The sequence below is a fragment of the Macrosteles quadrilineatus genome, unplaced genomic scaffold (genome assembly GCF_028750875.1).
Source record: "Macrosteles quadrilineatus isolate MER2022 unplaced genomic scaffold, UCM_ALF_1.0 Scaffold_3__2_contigs__length_128488019, whole genome shotgun sequence".
NCBI lineage: Eukaryota > Metazoa > Arthropoda > Insecta > Hemiptera > Cicadellidae > Macrosteles > Macrosteles quadrilineatus.
The window spans coordinates 24,847,502-24,868,600 of NW_026542596.1; the positions used below are offsets into that span (position 1 = coordinate 24,847,502).

The 21,099-nt window shown below is 36.2% G+C and overlaps 2 protein-coding genes across 3 annotated transcripts in view; one reads left to right on the plus strand and one right to left on the minus strand.

Moving 5' to 3' along the window:
* LOC128988363 (3'-5' RNA helicase YTHDC2-like) overlaps nucleotides 1–17,988 on the plus strand; it is a 43,745-nt gene extending 25,757 nt beyond the window's left edge. For both annotated transcript variants that reach the window (XM_054409586.1, XM_054409587.1), the window contains exons 16-26: nucleotides 3,413–3,570; nucleotides 3,904–4,018; nucleotides 5,538–5,809; nucleotides 6,685–6,826; nucleotides 7,632–7,740; nucleotides 8,290–8,498; nucleotides 9,828–9,963; nucleotides 10,418–10,594; nucleotides 10,919–11,040; nucleotides 15,592–15,825; nucleotides 17,190–17,988. In XM_054409586.1, the coding sequence (XP_054265561.1) occupies nucleotides 3,413–3,570; nucleotides 3,904–4,018; nucleotides 5,538–5,809; nucleotides 6,685–6,826; nucleotides 7,632–7,740; nucleotides 8,290–8,498; nucleotides 9,828–9,963; nucleotides 10,418–10,594; nucleotides 10,919–11,040; nucleotides 15,592–15,825; nucleotides 17,190–17,339 (1,824 nt within the window). In that variant the 3' untranslated portion in view covers nucleotides 17,340–17,988. The remainder of the gene's footprint in view (nucleotides 1–3,412; nucleotides 3,571–3,903; nucleotides 4,019–5,537; nucleotides 5,810–6,684; nucleotides 6,827–7,631; nucleotides 7,741–8,289; nucleotides 8,499–9,827; nucleotides 9,964–10,417; nucleotides 10,595–10,918; nucleotides 11,041–15,591; nucleotides 15,826–17,189) is intronic.
* Nucleotides 1–21,099, minus strand: part of LOC128988369 (SUMO-activating enzyme subunit 1) — a 162,603-nt gene that overhangs the window by 118,207 nt on the left and 23,297 nt on the right. The gene's annotated exons all lie outside the window — the stretch shown is intronic.

Sequence of the window (21,099 nt, forward strand, 5' to 3'; positions counted from 1 at the left end):
AAAACATTGTAGCAATAGCCTATGATTAGCAGTAGCTTACTAGAATTTCTATTGTCCTGTTCTTTATTTTGCTGTACAATGTTATTCAATTTGTTTGTTTATACATATTAAATACCTTCTTGATCAGTATCGTACGTGTTATTAAATTACTTTTTTAATACTTTTAATAGTTTAATACTTTTCTTTGAAATGGCGACCATACAAAGTAGGTATTTTAAGCCAAGTATGAATGGAGATGAGTGTATGATGAGTGGCGCGATCTTGTAGTCTTGTTAGTGACTAAGGCCGACATATTCCTTAGACACAGCTGTTAATTAATAGCCCATACAGCTAATGGCGACTAAGGGACCTACAGTTTATAGTGGAATCCGAACCACTTTTTTTCTTTGGTATATACGAATTGGTCTAATTATCAGGATAGTACTGCGGATAGTCGTAGTACTCACCCGTACGGACGTTAATCCACACCAGGGAGTATCGCATCCACAGTGCATACCTATAAATATCCACATTACTGAAAAAACAAACAAATTATACGTCTAATAACACTAGTAATAATATTTACACTTAAAACAGTATACTGTTGAATCACAAGTTTTCACAAGACGGTAAATACATATGAAAGATGGTAAGTGGTGATCGATTTTGATTGGACACTCCAATAATCATCAGACCCAATAGGCGAATGAGCCTATTGTTGTCTTGTGATTCAACAGTATAAGTATTTAACAGTACAATTAATTAAAACTTAAATTAATTAATTAAAATTATTATATATCTCCAAAAGTAAATATATTATTATTATTACTAGTGTTATTAGACGTATAATTTCTTTGTTTTTTCAGTTTATACATATTAGGCCATTTATACAGTATTTATGTCAATAAACTGATAACCAGACCTTTTTGCTGATCTGACCATGCTCCCGGTCCTGTAGGTGACGGATTAGTGAGGTTCTAGGGCTAAGCATTGAAATCAGATATAACTCAGGGTTTGGTACTGGGTACCCTCATAATTTATTTACATAAATTAATGATTTGCCGTCATCTTGAAATAAAAAGTACATTTTTGAATGCAGATAATTCCACCATCATTCATGTCAGTAATAAGCTGGTTGAGCTGGACAATACTGTTCATCAGACAATGTTGGCTGCATTAAGGTGGTTCCACTCAAATGGAACCACAAAACTCAGGATAGTACTGTAAATTGTAAATAGTATTGTTTTTAATGATGACTTGAATTTTTTAATTGTTTGTTTGTACAGACCTCCACACAATAATGAACAAGAATTTATTAACTCATTTGAAAAGTTAATTCATCATCTATTGAAAAATAATATGTTAATTGTACTGTGTGGAGATTGGAATATTGATTTTCTTAATTCTGTTAATCCAAGCATTGAGAAGCTAAGAAATATCTTTTTATCTTTCAATTTACGTGAATTAGTTAATCATGCCACTAGAATCACTGACACCAGTGAAACCCTCCTTGACAATGTTGTTACCAATTTAAACAATGAAATAGTTTCATGTCGTTCATTTATAAACACATTATCAGATCATGATTCTCAGCTAGTATCAATAAGAACCAATTGCAAACCAACAGAATTATTTGTTAAGAAACGATCCTTCTGTAAACGTAATATTTCTAATTTTAAGGAAATTTTGTCTCAGGTAGATTGGAGTAGATTACACCAGGTCAATGAAGTGAACAGTAAATTCAAATTCATTTCATGGTATTGTCCAAACATGTTTTAATAGATCATTTCCTTTAAAGAAAATTAAGAATAAAAGGGGGAGAAACAAAAAACCATTGAGTAAGGAGTTGAAAGATTTCGCCAATAGTAATGTCGATTAGGGTATTCTCGTGCGAAATACTAAGGATCCAGCCTTGAAAGCACTTTTGAAAGAGAGAAAAAAACTGTTCAGGAGGCTTTTGATTCAGGAAAAACGTACAGATATCTCATGTGAATTAGAGAAAGCTGACTGCATGCAAAAGGCCCTTTGGCATATTGTTCGTAGAGAGACCTGTGAGTTGAAACCTTCTTCTTTTCCCATCTTAAAATCCCAGGATTCATTGGTTCAGTCACCTTCTGAAGTAGTAAATATTTTTTCGAAACATTTCTCAGGTTCTTTTGTTGGATCTACATTTGGTGAATCGTCTACTGCAGTCAATCTTGTCCAGCAGACCCCTCCAATGCATTCTTTGTTTTTGTCTCCAGTTACTTCCAGAGAGATAGAACAAGCAAACAAGCAATTCAATCGCTTAAATCAAAAACATCTACAGGCTCTGACGAAATATCCAGCTCTCTTTTAAAGCAAATGTACACATCCATTTTAGACCCTTTAGTTTATCTGTTTAATGCTTCCATGTCATCAGGTATTTTCCCCGATATTTACAAAACAGCAAAGATTGTCCCGGTCTTCAAGAAAGGTGACAAATGCGATGTTAACAACTATAGGCCGGTTGCTCTTCTTTGCACTTTATCAAAGGTAATGGAGAAGGTTATGTATTCCAGGTTAATGAATCATCTAGACATGAATAACATTCTCATTCAAAACCAATATGGCTTCAGAGCGGGTCGCTCAACCACTCAAGCAATTGTTGAGTTTGTTCAGAATGTATTATCCAACCTTGAACAGCGCAAACCAGCCCTGAGTGTATTCTGTGATCTTTCGAAAGCTTTCGATACAGTTAATCACAATATTCTTTGTGAGAAACTGGAAAAATATGGTGTTCGAGGAGTTCCACTAGCTTGGTTCCGATCGTATCTTTCAAATAGAATGCAATTTGTTGAGATTTCAGGATTTCGGTCGCATCTCGCTGAATGGAAGTTCGGGGTTCCTCAGGGTAGTATTCTCGGACAGTTGCTTTTTATTGTGTACATCAATGATCTATCAGCACATCTTCATTCAGCTAAATCAATATTCTATGCGGATGACACAACCTTACTGTTTGGTGGTTCAAATAGATTTAACTATTTAAATAATTTTTCGTTTTGATTTAAATGCTACTACACCATATAATGTATTTGACGATTGAGATGTACATTGTATAATTTGTACCCAATTCATGAATAAAATATGTCTATGTCTATGTCTATGTCTATGGATACTACATGCTATTCTAAATAATGAAGAAAAACTCAAAACGTTAAAACTGGACTTTACTTTAACCAACACAAACTATATTGTTGTACCAACACGTAACGAAACAGTTGGGCATACACATTGGCTCCCACATTGATTATCTATCATCAAAATTCAAATTATCCAGAATAATTGTTCTCTTAAAACACCAAATTTGAATAAATTATATGAAAATCTTATACTTTGTTTACTTTCAATCACATCATACTTCTGCTTGTTAGTAGTGCTTCTATTTAGTTATGACTTTCGATTGACGTTTCAGACAATGGATGCCTTAGATGCTTGGGAAGACTTGACGGACCTAGGCAGGTACCTGCTGGAGATGCCTATTTCCCCTCACTACGGCAAGATGCTCATTTTTTCAGTATTACTCAAGTGTCTCGACCCTGTCTTAACTATAACCTGTATCCTAGCACAAGGGTGAGTAGTAACTGTCTAAGAGTACATAGCTTTTTCAACAAAAATTTTAATTAGTAACATAAATACTTTTTTCCAACCTGTAATTTTCATGCATAATTAAACAGATATTTTAAAATTATTAATATTTGTCATGAATTGTTAAGTCAAAGTTTTGGTACTTGCACACACCTACTATTTGGTCTTAAACTTATTTACTACGAATGTACATTATCCTGATATGATTTAGTTGTACACTGATGGATGAAATTGATGTGGTCAAACAATAATTCATGAATTTACTACAACTGCTCCATACATGTAACCAGCTTTTTGCACAGAATGTTTTGTTTTCAGAGAAATATTCAAAGTCCCAACAAAACCAGGGTCAAAAAGAAGCCTTGCGGCTGAACGTAAGAAGCTAGCAGAGAATACATTCAGTGATCACATGCTCTATCTTCGCCTTTTTCAGGTAGCCTATTGAAAATTCTTTCTTTCTTTCTTTGAATTTGGATTGTTGAATTCATAACCAAAACATGTTTCGAATTGCCAATAGGGTATTGATTTTTAACTAAAATAAAAATATAGCTTGAGCTTTTTGTATAGTATGATTTTTTTACAATATCACTTTTGTCTCTAAAATTTTTTAACCGATCTTTTTAAAACTTGGTAAGTATGTTAAGGTAGAAGAGACCCATGTTTGAGAAAAAATTCATCTTGATTCCACTAAAAATTCCAAAATGGTGGCAATTTTAATTTTTTGAACTTAAATTACTCAAAAATGGCTGGTTTTATGAAAAAATGTCATGAACACTTTTATTCCCTATGAAACGATACTAAGTACGAAAATATCAAATAAGAAATAGCTGAAATATTTAGATTTTTTTGTGCTTAGTATCGTTTGATAGGGAATAAAAAATGCTTAATAAAAGTGTTCGTGACATTTTTTCATAAAACCAGCCAATTTTTGAGTAATTTAAGTTTAAAAAATTAAAATGGCCACCATTTTGGAGATTTTAGATCAATCAAGATGAATTTATTTTCTAATATGGGTCTCGTCTACCTTAACATACATACCAAGTTTCATAATGATCGGTTAACAAAATTTCAATATAAAAATGATAATGTAAAATATACAAAATGGTGAATATCTGGTTACCAAAGAGATTTTGAAAAAATATTATTCTTGATTTTCTCTTTATTTTGACTCAAGGAATCACTACGTATATTATGTCCCCACCTTTTTTGAACACCCTGTACAAAGAGCATTACTACATTTGCTAAGAGGGAGAGTTTCTTATAGATGCAAAGAGCACGGCCCGAAATCATGCGTGTAGAGCTTGCACCCACTAATAAACTACAGCTTACTAGGGATGATATCGCTAGAAGTATTGTGTCAGCCTATCAGGGTCTATGTAATTGGGATATGAGGTCTTCTAATCAGTTATCTTTTGGTTATCTTTAATTGCCAGTAACCCTGCATTGTTTCATTGTTTTTCTTCCAAGATTACCTTTCTTACAAATGGCCATCTCAGACACCACAGTACATTGACCCTTTTCAGCATTTTTTACATTAAAAATTGATTACATTAATAGTTCCGCTTGTCAGTTGTCCAACTTCTAAGCAGTATTGTTTTTTTTTTTTTGGGCCTAACACTCAAACTAAAGAACAGTTTTTTTGGCAAGTAGGATAAAAACTACGGTTAAAGAGTATGGTACCCTAACCAACACATTGTCCAATATAATAAAAAAATATTGAATTATCTTATGGCTTCAAGTAATTTTGATGATCAAAGCTTACACAAATCAAAACACTCTGACATAGACGGTGACTTTGCAGAATTTTTTCAAGCAAAACATAGTCATAATTTAAATTATTGATACCTCTTACCTCTTCAATTATAAATTATTTTTCCTACAGTCACCCGACAAAGTTGGCTTCCTTGTACTGTTTATAGTACAGAAAGCTGCTAATTGCTGCATATTTATAGGGCTGGCAACAATCAAGGTGGAACAACAGTGAAAAGATTTTCTGTGAGCGGCTGTGTGTGGACAGCGGCAGGTTGGAGCTGGTAACAGCGTACCGCGCGGAGGTGCTGTCATGTCTACGTGCGCTCGGACTGGTCAAGAACAGAGGCAATGGAGACATACGAGACGTCAACAGCAACTCAGAGAACTGGGCGGTGGTGAAGGCAGCATTGACTGGAGGACTTTACCCCAACCTTGCCAGAGTGGACAGAGATCACAATGTGCTACGGACACAGTAAGTGGGAGAAGACAGTTGATTACACTTGGCATGCAACCTGTTACTGCAGTCATTAGGTTTAATGTAATCCTATTTCAAATATTACTTGATCTGCTTTTGCTATTAGTTTTATTTTTTCAAAAAGAATTTGAATAACAAATCAAACATTTATTTAGTTCATTATACAGTTTGTTGTGCAAGTGAAAACCAGCCCGCGCATGTTTACAGAGTTATGTTTGCTAGCAAAAATTTTATCAGCAATGTCTTTAGGATAGCTGGTACTAGTCCACATCTACTAAACTGAGCCTGACAGCTGTTTTGCCTTCTGCCCACTCCATCTAGCCTCCTTCCCTAATGCACATATTTTTGTTTGGATTCTCACTCTCATAATTAACTTTACTGTTCTTGGTCAAAATCAAATAGAAACTGTGCTATGCATATATGCCCTCTGATAATATGCAAGTGATCAACTCACCTAATGTTTTCTAAAGTGGATGATTTTTTCTCTTAATTTTGTAGAAAAATTACAAAGACTTAATTTCTATGTAGTTAAAGGCTACTGAAACGTCAAAAAATCTATTGAACTATATGAACTAGTTGTAAGATTGATATAAAAGATCAAGTATAACTGAAGGATTCACAAGTTAAATGTCAACTCCTTAGCAAAGAAAAAGTAACAAAAAGGTACAGATAAGTTGATAAAAAGAAGCAAAACAGTAAAAAAAAGTAATATTGACATGTTGCCACTGTAAAAATCATATCTTTGATTTGTTTATACTGTATATACCTATTTATTAATGGCCATTAACAACTTTAAATAACCAAACAAAATGTACTACATACATGTAATGTGTCTACTACAAAACAGTGAGTAGTGACTGTTGTGTGTACAGGAAGGAACACAAGGTAGTGGTGGAACCGTGGTCTACTCTGAGAGAGCCGTGTAAGAGTGCTCGTACCAGTGTGGCAGACACACACACAGCCATTGTGTGTGGACTCCCTACGGACTGGCTGATCTACGAGGACCTCTGCAAGGTAGGACAAAACTATACGAAAAGACACATTACCACATAAAATGTGCCGATTACCCATGTTAGGATCGTAGGATCCGAGCACCTATATAGGACAAAATGGGAGACCATTCAAAATCGGACACAAAGAGCATCGACCAGCCCCCAAACTAAAATTACAGAAATCCAAATCGCTCAACACATTATTGACAATAAACATGAAGCTACTAGGAGGTCACGAATTGTGGATATTTATAGGCATACACTGTGGATGCGATGCTCCCTGGTGTGGATTAACGTCCGCACTAGAGAGTACTCGACTGTCCGCAGTACTATCCTGATAATTAGACCAATTTGTCAAATACCAAGGAAAAACTGTAGTTCGGATTCCACTCTAAACTGTAGGTCCCTTAGTTGCCATTAGCTGTATGGGCTGTTAATTAACAGCTGTGTCTAAGGAACATGTCGGCCTTAGTTACTAACAAGACTACAAGATCGCGCCACTCATCCTTCACTCATATTTGGGTTAAAATATGCACATAATGGTGTCCCCTTCTTAAATAATTGATTATTGTGGTGAGTATTCAACACACCCACTCAGATTGCAGCATAAAGATTTGTCTAGCGATAAATTCATTAACTAACAATTAATCGTGTCGAATACTTGATAATGACAGAAAAATTATGGAGTCGATATCTAATGAGTAGAGTACTTAACCCATGACATCACTACTCATTAATTTATTTTTTCATAGTCATACAACATAATTCTGGGTTCCATTATACACAAAATATTTATTTTTCCTCTATATATTGTGTTTCCTCCCCAGGTGGGTCGACTCAGTATGGTCCAGACAGCCACAGTAGTTACTCCGGTCACTGTAGCTATCTTTGCTGGGCCAACAAGGCTTCCACCAGACGCAGTGGAGGATTCGGAACGTAAGTCACTGGTTTATCTAAAAAAAACTTCATATCCAACATAATTAGTAAATACAGATTTACAGTGTGGACAGTAGACTTACCTGAATAGGAATGAGTCCAATGCTTTGGCATTACATAACTTTGGCCCCAGATACAGGGGCCAAATACTTTTACCCGTTTATCCCGACCCAATGTAAAAAGTCTGGCTTGCAGACTCCTAAAAAGAAATTATAAAAAGGAGTAATAACAGCTGGGTCTAGTTAGTCCCTCTAATGTAACTTAAATTTTTCTTATGATCTAATTGGTGACATTCAGATTATTAGAAGGACCTCTCAGTCACTCACTTATCATGCAATCCTAGTTTACTGTGAGTCACAGCAGTCAGTAACTGTTATATTTGATTCTGTTGTAGACCCATCACTAGCCAGCACTATCTGTGACAGTGACAGTGAGAACGAGACAGAGGTGGTGCCTGAGGGCTGCAGTGCCATGATGAAGCTGGACGACTGGCTCGTGTTTACTGTGAGTCACAGCTGTCAGTAACTGTTATATTTGATTCTGTTGTAGACCCATCACTAGCCAGCACTATCTGTGACAGTGACAGTGAGAATGAGACAGAGGTGGTGCCTGAGGGCTGCAGTGCCATGATGAAGCTGGACGACTGGCTCGTGTTCCGCTCAGACAACGAGGCTGCGGCTCTGACATACCAACTGAAACAGCGGTGGAACCTTCTGCTGCTCAAGCGACTCAAGTACCCCAACAAGCCTTGGACACAGGTAACTAGGACACATGAAACAAGCTTTTTTGGCTGTAAGATGTTTTTAAAAGGTTTTTGATATTTTTAAGAATATGTTTTTTTTTCAAATTCTAAAATACTAAATATATATATATCTGTTATTTGGCTCCAATTAAAAAGTCTTAAGGTAAAAAGCTTTGATGAGATTTTTTTACTAGCAAAAAACAATCTGAAAAATAAGGTATGCACATACAACAATCAAACTTAATAACGCTTTATTATTTTAGCAATAACTAATTTTGTTAACATTATTTGAATAAAGTAAATTATAAAATACTAGGTGAAACCTGTCGAAATCAACGGTTACTTTCAAGCTTACGCTAATTCATCTAACTGCAATAAATAGAGTGAAATTTTACAAATTTTGAACATTTAGCATTGTTTAACTCCTTCCACTCGGATTAGTTGACCCCTTGTTGTCCTATACGCAATACGCATGTTGTTTGATTTCATACAAAAACATGTTTTGGATTTTGTGTACACATAGTGACTAAAATAAATAATTTTTTGTACTTGAGGGCTTGATTCTTATTCAGCACAACATTGTACACAAGTAAAACATAAATTAAAAATAAATATAACCATAAAATATTTTTTTATGGTCATAATTTCAATTTGAAAAAAAAACTAAATAAACTATACAAAATATTTTGTTTGGGGGCTTAAAAAAGTGACAGTGGTTTATCAACATTAGTTATCTAGTTGCCAATTCAAATCAGCCATTACAAGAAGGGTTACGTATATTTTTACAGAAAAAATGCATTTTTTAAAATCATAGATTTTTTATGTTGGTCGTCATGGTTACTATTGTAACTTCTTTATTATTTACTCCACAGCTGACTAAATAAAAACTCTAACAGCAAGCCTTCTTCGAACAGTTATTACAGATTTGCTTTCATGAAACCAAATACTTTGCTTTTTATTGCACACTAGTAATTTTGTTACTCAAGTCAGTTTAAGGTTTGATTCGTCAAATGTGCAAAAGGTTTGTGTGTCAAATGGCACAAAACAAGTCATCGAGAAAAAAACATGGCTTACACCATAGATAAAATAAAAGAAGATACCCTTAGTATGTTTTATCTATGCTTACACTCACAGTTTAGGTGATTTTTTTAAAAATTTGTATAACCACTTTTTATAATTACTGACCTTTTTATAATTATATTTTTGTAGTTACCGTATAAAACTGTTTTAAATTTGCTATACAATGAAACAATTCCCATGCTTCTAAGTTTCTTGGTTATTTGTCTATATAATATTAAAATGTGTCTAATAATTTATGACCACCCTATATAATATCTACTTACAGACAGATGATGCTGTGGTCAACACTATAGTCAGCATCCTGAGTGCTGAAGAGCAGACAGCTGGGCTGGAGCAACCCCAAGGTGTGGGTCAGCGACCTCGGCCACTAATGGTGGACTGTCACCCTCACAACTCTATGTGTAAGTAAAAAACTACTTCCACCACTTTAAACATACTCCATCTTCCAACTTACAGTAAAAGCCAGCTATTCTGACATCCAATGGGCCAGCATTTTCAATAATTCGGCATCAGTAAAAAATTTAAGCATTCAGGTATGACAAATTTTGTTTATCATGTTTTAAAATTTTTTATCACATTCTGCAATATAAAGGCAAACAGTGACATTGATAGGCAAATGTTGGAAGCAATTGGCAACCGTTGGGAGCGATAGGCAAAGAGCAAGGTCAATCGGCAAATTTTGGAAGCAATAGGCAATAATGTCAGAAGCAAGTGGCAAACATTGTCGACCTTAATACTAAAATTTAACCTTGTACGTGAATTAAAGCACAAGAATCCAGGTTTACTGGCTCAAATTAAAGTTTTAATGATTACATTATTATGTCTTCATTTTAACATTCAGTCGTATTTCTTCAGTCAGGCGACACCCTTTTGTCTACATGATGGAAGACTACGAGAACAACAGAGATGTAAGGGACAATGGTGAGGACAACAACACCTTCCTTTCTAACATAGAGAACCAAGGAGCTCGGTTCATAAACCAACAACACCGCTTCTCAGACTCAGGTCCGGGCAGAAACAACCAGGATATGGGTAAGTGTCCCACAGAAACTTACAGACTGTTGGTCATTTATGTATTAACACGTTCACTGCACTACGAGATCCCGAGGTCTCGTATCGTACCTAGCCCGTAGTGCGGGACCTATAATTTGGCTTCTTTCCAAAAGTTACGACATCGATATTTCGGCGTACAGTTATCGTAAAGAAATGAAACTTGTACATATATAATGCATTTTTCTTGATGTATCAACTAGTAAACATGAAATGAACGAGATAAATAGATCTCGTAACGCACTGAAGTAATAAACTTTTACTTTATTACGATACGAGACCCCATAAACATTATTTTTGTTTCAGATAGTAACACCAAATACTTCATGATCAAGGCTGGCCACATGAAGTCTATTGAAGCATCCGTCAACAGAGGTTTGTGGGCTTTCACACATTACACAGAGAAGAAAATCGTTGATGCTCTGAAGGTTTGTATCAAGTAGATGTGACTTCTTAACCCTTGCCGGACTTTAGGCGGATATATCCGCTAGCATTTTGTGCATAGAGGACGGTAGGCGGATACATCTGCCTATCTATTTTGCCTCCGTGGATTATTAAGACATCTATTTTCTTTTTTTGTGCTATATAAAGGGGTTACCTAGGTTCATTTCAGGAACAGAGAGCAAAGATTGCCTATATGCAGACGAAACAAGCCTTTTAGTGACAGGTAAAACTCTCAAAGCTATATAATAATGTAATTTTCTTGAAATTAATCATGATAAAACAGAATTTTTTTGGAATATCCATAGACTCTAAACTCACTTGGGAAATACATATCAATAATATAATTTCAAAATTGTCAAGAGTATGTTGTTTGATAAGAAAACTTAAAAATTGTGTTTCTAAACCAACACTTTTAATTGTTTACCACAGTTTATTTCACTCACACTTTCTGTATGGCAATACAGTAGAACCTCGGTTAACCGAGCCTCGCTTAACCGAGACTCCGGGTTAACCGAGGCCGTCCTCGAACGATTTTTTTTATTTAAAAAGCAAAAGAAACACGCACAAACTACGTACAGTAATGAGCGTTTGGGTGCTCCTTTTATCGCAATACGCACGCTAGCCTGCAATGCGTTAAAACTACTGTACAGTAAAATGTTGGCAACTGTTGTGTTTCCTCGGCCAAATATTTGCGTAGCTTAGCGCTTATCTTTGCCGAATGCATACGGCACTGTCACCCGACACCGCTCGCCAGAGCAGCTGCAGGTGTTGTAACCCGACACCGCTCGCCGCCGGACCAATGCGAACTGTTTCAATGCCGAGACGCGACTGAGCCACTCGCTCTCCCCACCACCCCGATTCGACAAAAGTTTTTTTTACAGCGATGAATCTGATGGGGCGACTGAGAAAATATCACATACAGAAGGTCTAAGAATGATCGAGGGAGCACTGGCATCACTGAGCTATAATTCTAACTGGAGGTAGCACTGAATGTCAAAGATGCGTGTCGCCAGCCGCCATGTTTGCATGAGGTGTGAGTTAAAATGAAGCCATGTTATTGGATGAAAAAACTCACTGCTATGGAAACCTAGTTATAGAAGCCATGTTATTGGATGAAAAAACCTGCTGCTATACCAACCTAACAAAATCAGCGACACGCTTTTGACAGACTTCTGCAATGACAGTGCTACCTCCAGTTATAATTTTAGCTCAGTGACTGGCATACATTGAACAACAAGAAACCGCAACAACAAACGATTTAGTTTGGCTGCGACGCTGGCGCAACAGGGCGGCTAGCCTAAGATCCTCTAATCTAAGTCAAAAAACAATAACTGATTTCATTGGGAAAAAAGATTAGCTTACTTTGTTTATTTTTGTACAATGTACAGTAAATTAATTTTAATTTCTTTGATTTAATTTTGCAAACAGGAATACTGTACTGTAACTAAACTTCTGTACATTGTGTAGCCTATATCATACGTATTCAGTTGTGCAATAAATTGAGTGTTATATTAAAACTAGGGATGGACGGGATTGAATTTTTAGTTCGGGACGGGACGGGACGGGATTTTTATTTCCTTCCCGATTTTCGGGACGGGACGGGACGGGATTTTTTTCTGTGCATAAAAAGAATGTCTTTGAGTATTGCAGTTACCAAAAAAGACATACAACATCAATTTTTACCGTTTGTGGCACTGATTTATAAAAAAACCAAAAAATGGGTAACAATTTACAGGTATCTATAGAAACTTGTGACTCGTGGTCGAAATGACTGGCGGTCACGGTGCGATCGTCAAAATGACCGCGGTCACAGGGTGATCGTCGGAATGACTCGTGGTAACGGGGTGATCGTCGGTATGACTCGCGGTCACGCCATGATCGTCGGTATGACTCACGGTCACGGCGCGATCGTCGGTATGACTCCGCGGTCACGGCGTGATTGTCGGTATGACTCCGCGGTCACGGCGTCATCGTCCGTATGACTCCGCGGTCACGGCGTCATCGTCGGTATGACTCACGGTCACGGCGCGATCGTCGGTATGACTCCGCGGTCACGGCGTGATTGTCGGTATGACTCTGTGGTCACGGCGTCATCGTCGGTATGACTCCACGGTCACGGGGTGATCGTCGGTATGACTCGCGGTCACGGCATGATCGTCGGTATGACTCGCAATCACAGCACGATCGTCGGCATGACTCCGCGGTCACGGCGCGATCGTCGGCATGACTCCGCGGTCACGGCGCGATCGTCGGCATGACTCCGCGGTCACGGCGTGATCGTCGGCATGACTCCGCGGTCACGGCGCGATCGTCGGCATGACTCCGCGGTCACGGCGCGATCGTCGGTATAACTCCGCTGTCACGGGGTGATCGTCGGTATGACTCGCGGTCACAGCACGATTGTCGGCATGACTCCGCGGTCACGGCGCGATCGTCGGTATGACTCCGCGGTCACGGGGTGATCGTCGGTATGACTCGCGATCACGGCACGATCGTCGGTATGACTCGCGATCACGGCACGATCGTCGGTATGTCTCCGCGGTCTCGTTGCGATCGTCGGTATGACTCCGCGGTCACGGGGTGATCGTCGGTATGACTCGCGATCACGGCACGATCGTCGGTATGACTCGCGATCACGGCACGATCGTCGGTATGACTCCGCGGTCACGGCGCTATCGTCGGTATAACTCCGTGGTCACGGGGTGATCGTCGGTATGACTCGCAGTCACAGCACGATTGTCGGCATGACTCCGCGGTCACGGCGCGATCGTCGGTATGACTCCGCGGTCATGGGGTGATCGTCGGTATGACTCGCCATCACGGCATGATCGTCGTTATGACTCCGCGGCCACGGCGCAATTGTCGAAATGACTTCGTCTCCTGCGTTCGCGGACCTATCGCTCGCAATAGCGGCGTCATCGGCACTCGCGAACGGCAAAATCGCCGACGATCGGACCAAATCCCGTCCCGAAAAATTCCCGAATCAAAGGTAATCCCGTCCCGATAATCGGGAATATTTTTTTCCCGAAAAATTCCCGAAATTTCGGGACCCGTCCATCCCTAATTAAAACAGTGTTTAGTATTGTGAGTGTTACCGTTTCCTCTCACGTTTTATTGCGTACTAATAACATTTCTTGTACTAATAAACTAAACAACAGTTCAGTTAATAACTTTTGTTCATGTTTTAGTATATCTTGAGCTATTTTTAGCCCCGGTAACGATTTTTAGGTTACGTTCCGTGTTATCCGAGGTTCGCCGTATCCGAGGTACCCTCGGTCCCAATTACCTCGGTTAACCGAGGTTCTACTGTATACTGTGGGGTAATAGTTCAGGAGTTCACCGGGTCTTTACATGGCAAAAGAAGGCTCTCAGAATTATGTTTGAAATTCCAGATAGGGTTAGTTGCAAAACATCTTTTGCTGAAAATAGAATCATGACACTCTAATATTTTCATTTTTAACAATTTGGTTTCCGTTTAAGAGAATATAAATATATTTGTTCCTTGCAACTCAATCCACGGGTATATCACCAGACAATCAAAAGACTTATATATTCCTCAAGCCAGGCTAACAAGAGTGATCAAAAGTTATATATATTTGCAAATAAAACTATTTAATAAACTTTCAATATATTATAGAAATCAGGAAAACATTCAATTGTATACGTCAAAATTATCAGATTGGCTTAAAAGTTGTGCTTTGTATTCAGTCAAGGAGTTTTTGCAAAATGTAGATTTTTTAACTCTTAAATGTGAGGCCAAGCAGCTGCATAGGTCAACTATTTACAACATTCTATAAATAACAGATTTAAACAAGATATTTTTAGTTTTAGTTTTTTTTTAATATTTATTTTGCTGTCCATACATATTTATAGGCCTTCCGGGAAGGGTTAAAAGTAGGTAGTATTCATTGTTATTGAATAAACTGGCAATCCCAGGGAATAGTGTGTTATTTAAAATTGCTCCTATTATTTCTTTAATAATAATAATGTAATTCTAATTCTCAATTCTTTTTTATGTAGGAAAGTTTACGAATACTATTTTAGAGGCTTTTTAACCTCCAAAATAGTAGCAGAACATAGTTTGAGCCCTTGATTTTTTTTTACATGTTGGACATTATTATCTTAATTTTATAAATTTATTGGTATCATACAGTATACAGTATTTCCATATTAGGGTAACAAACATAGGTAACTGGAGACATAATTGTATACAATTAGATTAGGTTGGATTTGAGTTTTGATTTTTCAATGCAATTATTATCATAATTGATCGTAAAACGACCTACCTAATTTAATCACATTCTTGCTCAATACATTATTAAACCTCAATTTTAATCACTGTCCAATTGTGTGAAACTCAAACTTGCTTAGGCAGGACAAATTTTTGTATATTTGTGTTTTGTTTCCACATAAGTAAGTAAACAAAATTTTAGAAGACACCCTTACTGGCTAGAATTGCTGAAAAGTTCTAGTAAAATAACCAACACACAAAGTACAAACAGTTGAATCCAACAAAGTCATATCATTTTTGACAGGCTGGGAAGACAGTGATTCTAGTGTTCTCGCTGCAACACACGCAACACTTCCAAGGTTACGCCAAGCTGAGAGGAGACAAGTACGAGGCTGCAGATAGTTTCCCTGAGCAAGGCGCTGGGCTGAACGTGGTGCTGCCGGTGGAGTGGATCAAACAAGGCAATATATCCCACAACAACGCTCGCCACATCTGCTCTTACAACGACAACAAACTGCAAAACATTCGGGACGGCCAGGTATGTTGTGTGTCAATTTTTGAGATATTTTTTCTGACTTATTGTAGAAGGGAACTCACTTCTCATTGCCTCAAGAAGTTTGTGTTCTTCTCCTTGGGAGATGAATTTTAACTTATATGTCAATTGACTTGTATTATATACATTTGGAGGATGCTTAACATAATCCAGATTTGATTACTAGTTACGTACTTCACAACAGCGAGGGGGAGCAGAATAAGAAAAAGTAATCTTGTTTGCTTTGATTATGAAAAATATAGTTTTAAAGGTTTTATACTAAGCTTGTTTAGCCTCTGAGTCAGTTAATGATTTGAGTTTTTGTTGATACTTTTTGATGAAATTTTTTAAATTTATACTGTCAAGTATGAAAAGTAATTTGAGTAAAGGCTCTTAAAATCCATCTCTTTTAATGTAGTACTCACATGCAACATTGCAAATATTTGTGTTGTGGTCAAGATATTTCAGTGTAATATATTTAATTTTTTAGAACTGTTTATGTATGTTTTGGAATTGAAGTGGATGCTTCAGGTTGAACTAAATAAAAACTGGGGTTTCACATGATTATTTAAAATCGATGTTATTAATTCTGTAAGCAATGTTTTTAAATGAAAATTTGTTGGAGTTTGACAGGGAGTTTTAAGGAGAGGAGGGAAAATGCTTTTACGCACACAGGTAGCCAGCCTGTAGTGTGAGACTCGTGAATTTATCAGACAACTCAAAAACCCCCATCTACTCCGTTGGACACAGACCTGGAATTGTTTGTCACATTACTTCAAGTCAGGCCAACATGTGACCTAAGCCCTCAGGGTTCGCACCGTTTCTGGCATTTAGATTCTTTATGACCTACACCACATCCCGGTCAAGGTCGAGCTTCTTGGCACGGAGAATACTCCGGATGTAATGTGACACACAGGTCTAATTGTCCTCACCCTCCGTCATCATCGGTATGACCGTGTCCACCGACAGTAGTCCTACGAAATGTTGAGCCTCCAGGCGGGGCCTTTCCCAATACTGGCTCTGGCAGTGGAAAAAAGGATGATGGGAGAGGGCTCAAATTAAAGGTTAAAAATAGCAGATTATGTCCAAATCTTCCAGAAAATGAGAAATGACAAAAAATATCTTCCATTTCAAATGCATTGGGATTGAAAAACGTCAGTTTTGTTGACATTAAACATGTGATTACAAAATGTATTATAATTTTTATTCTACTTTTAATTATGTTGATTGAGTGCATTAATTATAGTGTGGTAAGAAAATATAAACGTTAAGGTTTTGCTCTGTATTTTTTAGCTTGAACCTTTTGTTGGCCTCAGTGTGTAAATTGGCTTCTGGAAATTATAAATACTATAAACCAAATTCAATTCCAGGAGCTTGACCCCAGTGTTGGGGAAGCTTTGTGCAAACTTTGGGAAACTCCGATGCCTCCCTGGCCGATGCATATGAACCATCAGAACGGCTTCCCCGGCCGACCAATCAGAGGCCGTCCTCACTACAACCCTCACTACTATCGCAAGTGAACATCCTTATGAGCTTTGTCACACAGGGTATGGTAGAGTTACTCAAAAAAGTATTATCAGAAGTACTTATATAGGTTAACTGTATTATTCTTTAGTAGGAATTACTTGCTCATTTTTATATCTGGTTAACCTGTAGGGTGTGTTTGGCTGTTTTAATAGCCTTATGGGTAATGATTTTTTGTACCTAGACTATGAATTTCCATTTACTCAAGGATACCTTTAAGTTTTATTTTGGGTTTTAATAAATCCAACAAAAAGTTTATTGTTAAATATACTAATGTTTTAATGTTTTTTTAGTATTATTAAAGATATTTTATGTTATGAAATCAAAGAAAATGTATTGGTTTTTAAAGAAGTATTAAACTAATCAATTAATCATTGAATTTTTTTGTTGAACAACGATAAGTTTTTACCCAGTGTTTAGAATCTGTTATTTGTTAAACATTTCAATATAATTAGAGGTTTTAAAATTTAATCTATGTGTTTTAAAGTAATTAACCACATTTGATTGTATTCTAAGTGTAGCATTCTTAATATTACTTATCATTGACACTCTAGCGTTTTAAAGTCTAATTTAAGCTGTTAAAGACTGACTATTTATAAATAAGTTAATATATCACCTATCATAATATAATATAAATTGTCTTCTGGAAATTATAAATACTGTAAACCAAATTCAATTCCAGGAGCTTGACCCCAGTGTTAACGTTTTCTTTCATTCATTTTATATTTAATTAATTATCAATAAATTTTTATTGTTAATTTTTATACTTATTAATAATTTTAGTTTTTTTAAGACATTTAGTGATCCTTTGACTTCTGTAAACCGTTTTATACTTTCAAACATTTGAAAGCATTAATCAGTAGCTAATTAATCACTAAATGGTAAAACACTGTCAACAATCTAGTTGTTTGATAATAGTGGACAAATATCAGTGTGTACTTAAGGGGCTTTTAAGATCTCCTTTACAGCGAAATTAATCTTTAACCAATTTTTGTTCAATTTTTCATTACCAACACATGTTGAAAATTTACAATAAAATGTGTATAGATTAGTACAAATATTACTTTGCTGAAGATTAATAAATTGCCGTGTAAAAATAACATGCTTTTGAACAGTTCTGATAAAGCACACCACAAACAGCTTTGATAGAAAATTTGTATTTTTTTTCAATCATCTGAAAATAATCATCCATTACAAATGAGCAGGTAAATGTGGCTACGTTTTAAGTTAAGCCATTGCTTTGGCTCACATGCTTGCATAACCAAATGGCTTCAGAAATACCAGTAATAGTAATATAGCCACACAATAAATATAAAAAAAACTACACTTAATAGATACATCGTTGTCGTTTTAAAATTGTTAACCAATCATGTAAATTAACCAAGTGATGAGCTCAATTTGAATCTCTTATGTTATAATATAGTTGTTTACAATTTTTTACTAACTCTAACTGTTAATGTTTAGTATATTAATGGCATAGGGCCTAGCTCAAAATAATTGTGTATTTTGAAGAATTATTTTATAAATGTACCTACTTTAGTAGTTTTTTATTTAATCAAAATATCATGATGTTCAGTATGTAATTTTGACTGTTAAAGTTATTATAATTTATTGTATTGATTTTAAAGTATTTCCTAAATTTATTTATTTATAATTACCATCAGAGTTTAGTATTTAATTTTTCAACAACTGTCTATTTATACTTTGTGTTACAAGAGCTGAATTTTTATTCCAATTTCAGCTTTAATGTGTTTGAGAACCATTCAAACATTTAGAATTATTGTTATCAAGCTATTTCCTTAATTATACATCCCAAAGAATAAGTGGTTAAATATTAAGTAATTTTACTGTACTGGAATAGGTTATTTTCTGATATGCTATAAATATTATTTCAGGTTGTTGTGTTTGAAGGCTATTCTTTTATTTTGTTTCGTTTAATGTGTTCTATAGTTTATGTCTGGTTTTATCTTCAAAGTATCTATGTACTGTGATAAATAAATTTTTCATTTGAAAAGTTATTTTATTGATTCCTTATTAAAGTGAACCACATCAACCCCTACATTATATCACAGAATAAAGATGCTCCTTACAGATTTATCGTCTTTAAGAGGAGGGTTCTACCGTTAATTCAAGATGGCGGCTAACATGCCTCTACGGTACAAGCTCTCAGCACTCTAAAACTAATTTGTTTCCAAAGAATGTGTGCTTTTTGAGGTCTTAACATATCAGAGCTTGCAATGGATGGGTGTAAGTTATTGTTAAACTATTATTTAGAATCGAAAATCACATATGAAAAAGACTAATTTAAGGATTTTCAAAATCATATTGTAAATACTTAAAGAGACAATTAGAAAGTTTCAGTTCATCCAGGGTATAGTTTGGATCTTTGTGAATATTTTACAGTTTATTACAACTCGATAAACACTTAATGCCACAAGGTTCTTTTTTGTAGGACCATCATTTAAAAAAAAAAAAAAAAACAAATTAAAGTTTGTAAAATATATTATTGGTAATATATACGTGGTAACCAGCCGGCGGGTGGAACCCTCTCAAAGATCAGCTGAAGAACATTTTTAGCTTAGTTTAGTTTGGCTTACGTACATGGCGTTTTGTCCTTTATAAATTGTTTATTGTTCAATTTAAAAAGTATGTGGGGACCGTGCAGCAAATTGTGAATGTTAATAGAAATCAACACTTTTTTCTGATGCAAAATGAATAATGCGATTAGAGGTGTGCAGATATCCAAAAAATCCGGTCAGATTCGGATATCCGTATCCGAACCGAGCCCAAATTTGATATCCGACACTATCCGTGAAATATACGACTTTTTCGGATAGACTATTTATTTTGAATATTTGGACTTGTATCATGACTGTAAGGCTACTGAGACGTTGCCTTGCCACATAAATTGTTTGCAAGAACACACAAGGTATCCTCTGAGACATTGCCTTGCCATATAAATTGTTTGCAAGAACACACAAGGTATCCTCTGAGACATTGCCTTGCCATATAAATATTTTGCAAGAACACACAAGGTATCCTCTGAGACATTGCTTTGCCATATAAAACTGTTTGCAAGATCACAGAAGGTATCCTCTGAGACATTGCCTTGCCATATAAACTGTTTGCAAGAACACACAAGGTATCCTCTGAGACATTGCCTTGCCATATAAATTGTTTGCAAGAACACACAAGGTATCCTCTGAGACATTGCCTTGCCATATAAATTGTTTGCAAGAACACACAAGGTATCCTCTGAGACATTGCCCTGCCATATACATTGTTTGCATCAAGATATAAGGTACAATATACTTTTTTGTTATGTTTTTGAGTGTTCTGTGAATTTGAACTTCAGTTTTTATAACTTAACCAAGATCAAACTATTAATCTTTTACTAAAAACACACTTTATTAGTTTCCTTTTTTGTAGCAGCAAACCTATAGGTACTCGTTAAACCTATTATTAGTCGACAGGTTTGCTGCGGCGGGGGTGTTTGGGACCTATCAGTTGCAGTGCAATGACTGACAAGGAAATATGAAATATTATGTATTATGTACAGTGGTGTAGTCAAACATTTTCCAGTGTGGGAACCCCCACCATTGTCACTGAAAAATATGGGTCAATTAAACAATATGTAGGTTGGCTCTTTGGAAAAAGCAGAGTGTGAATGCCTACAACCATTCTACAACGGTTTATTTAGCTCAATAAATTTGTATGTATTCTACTTCTGCATTGTTACTATTGTGTACACATTTA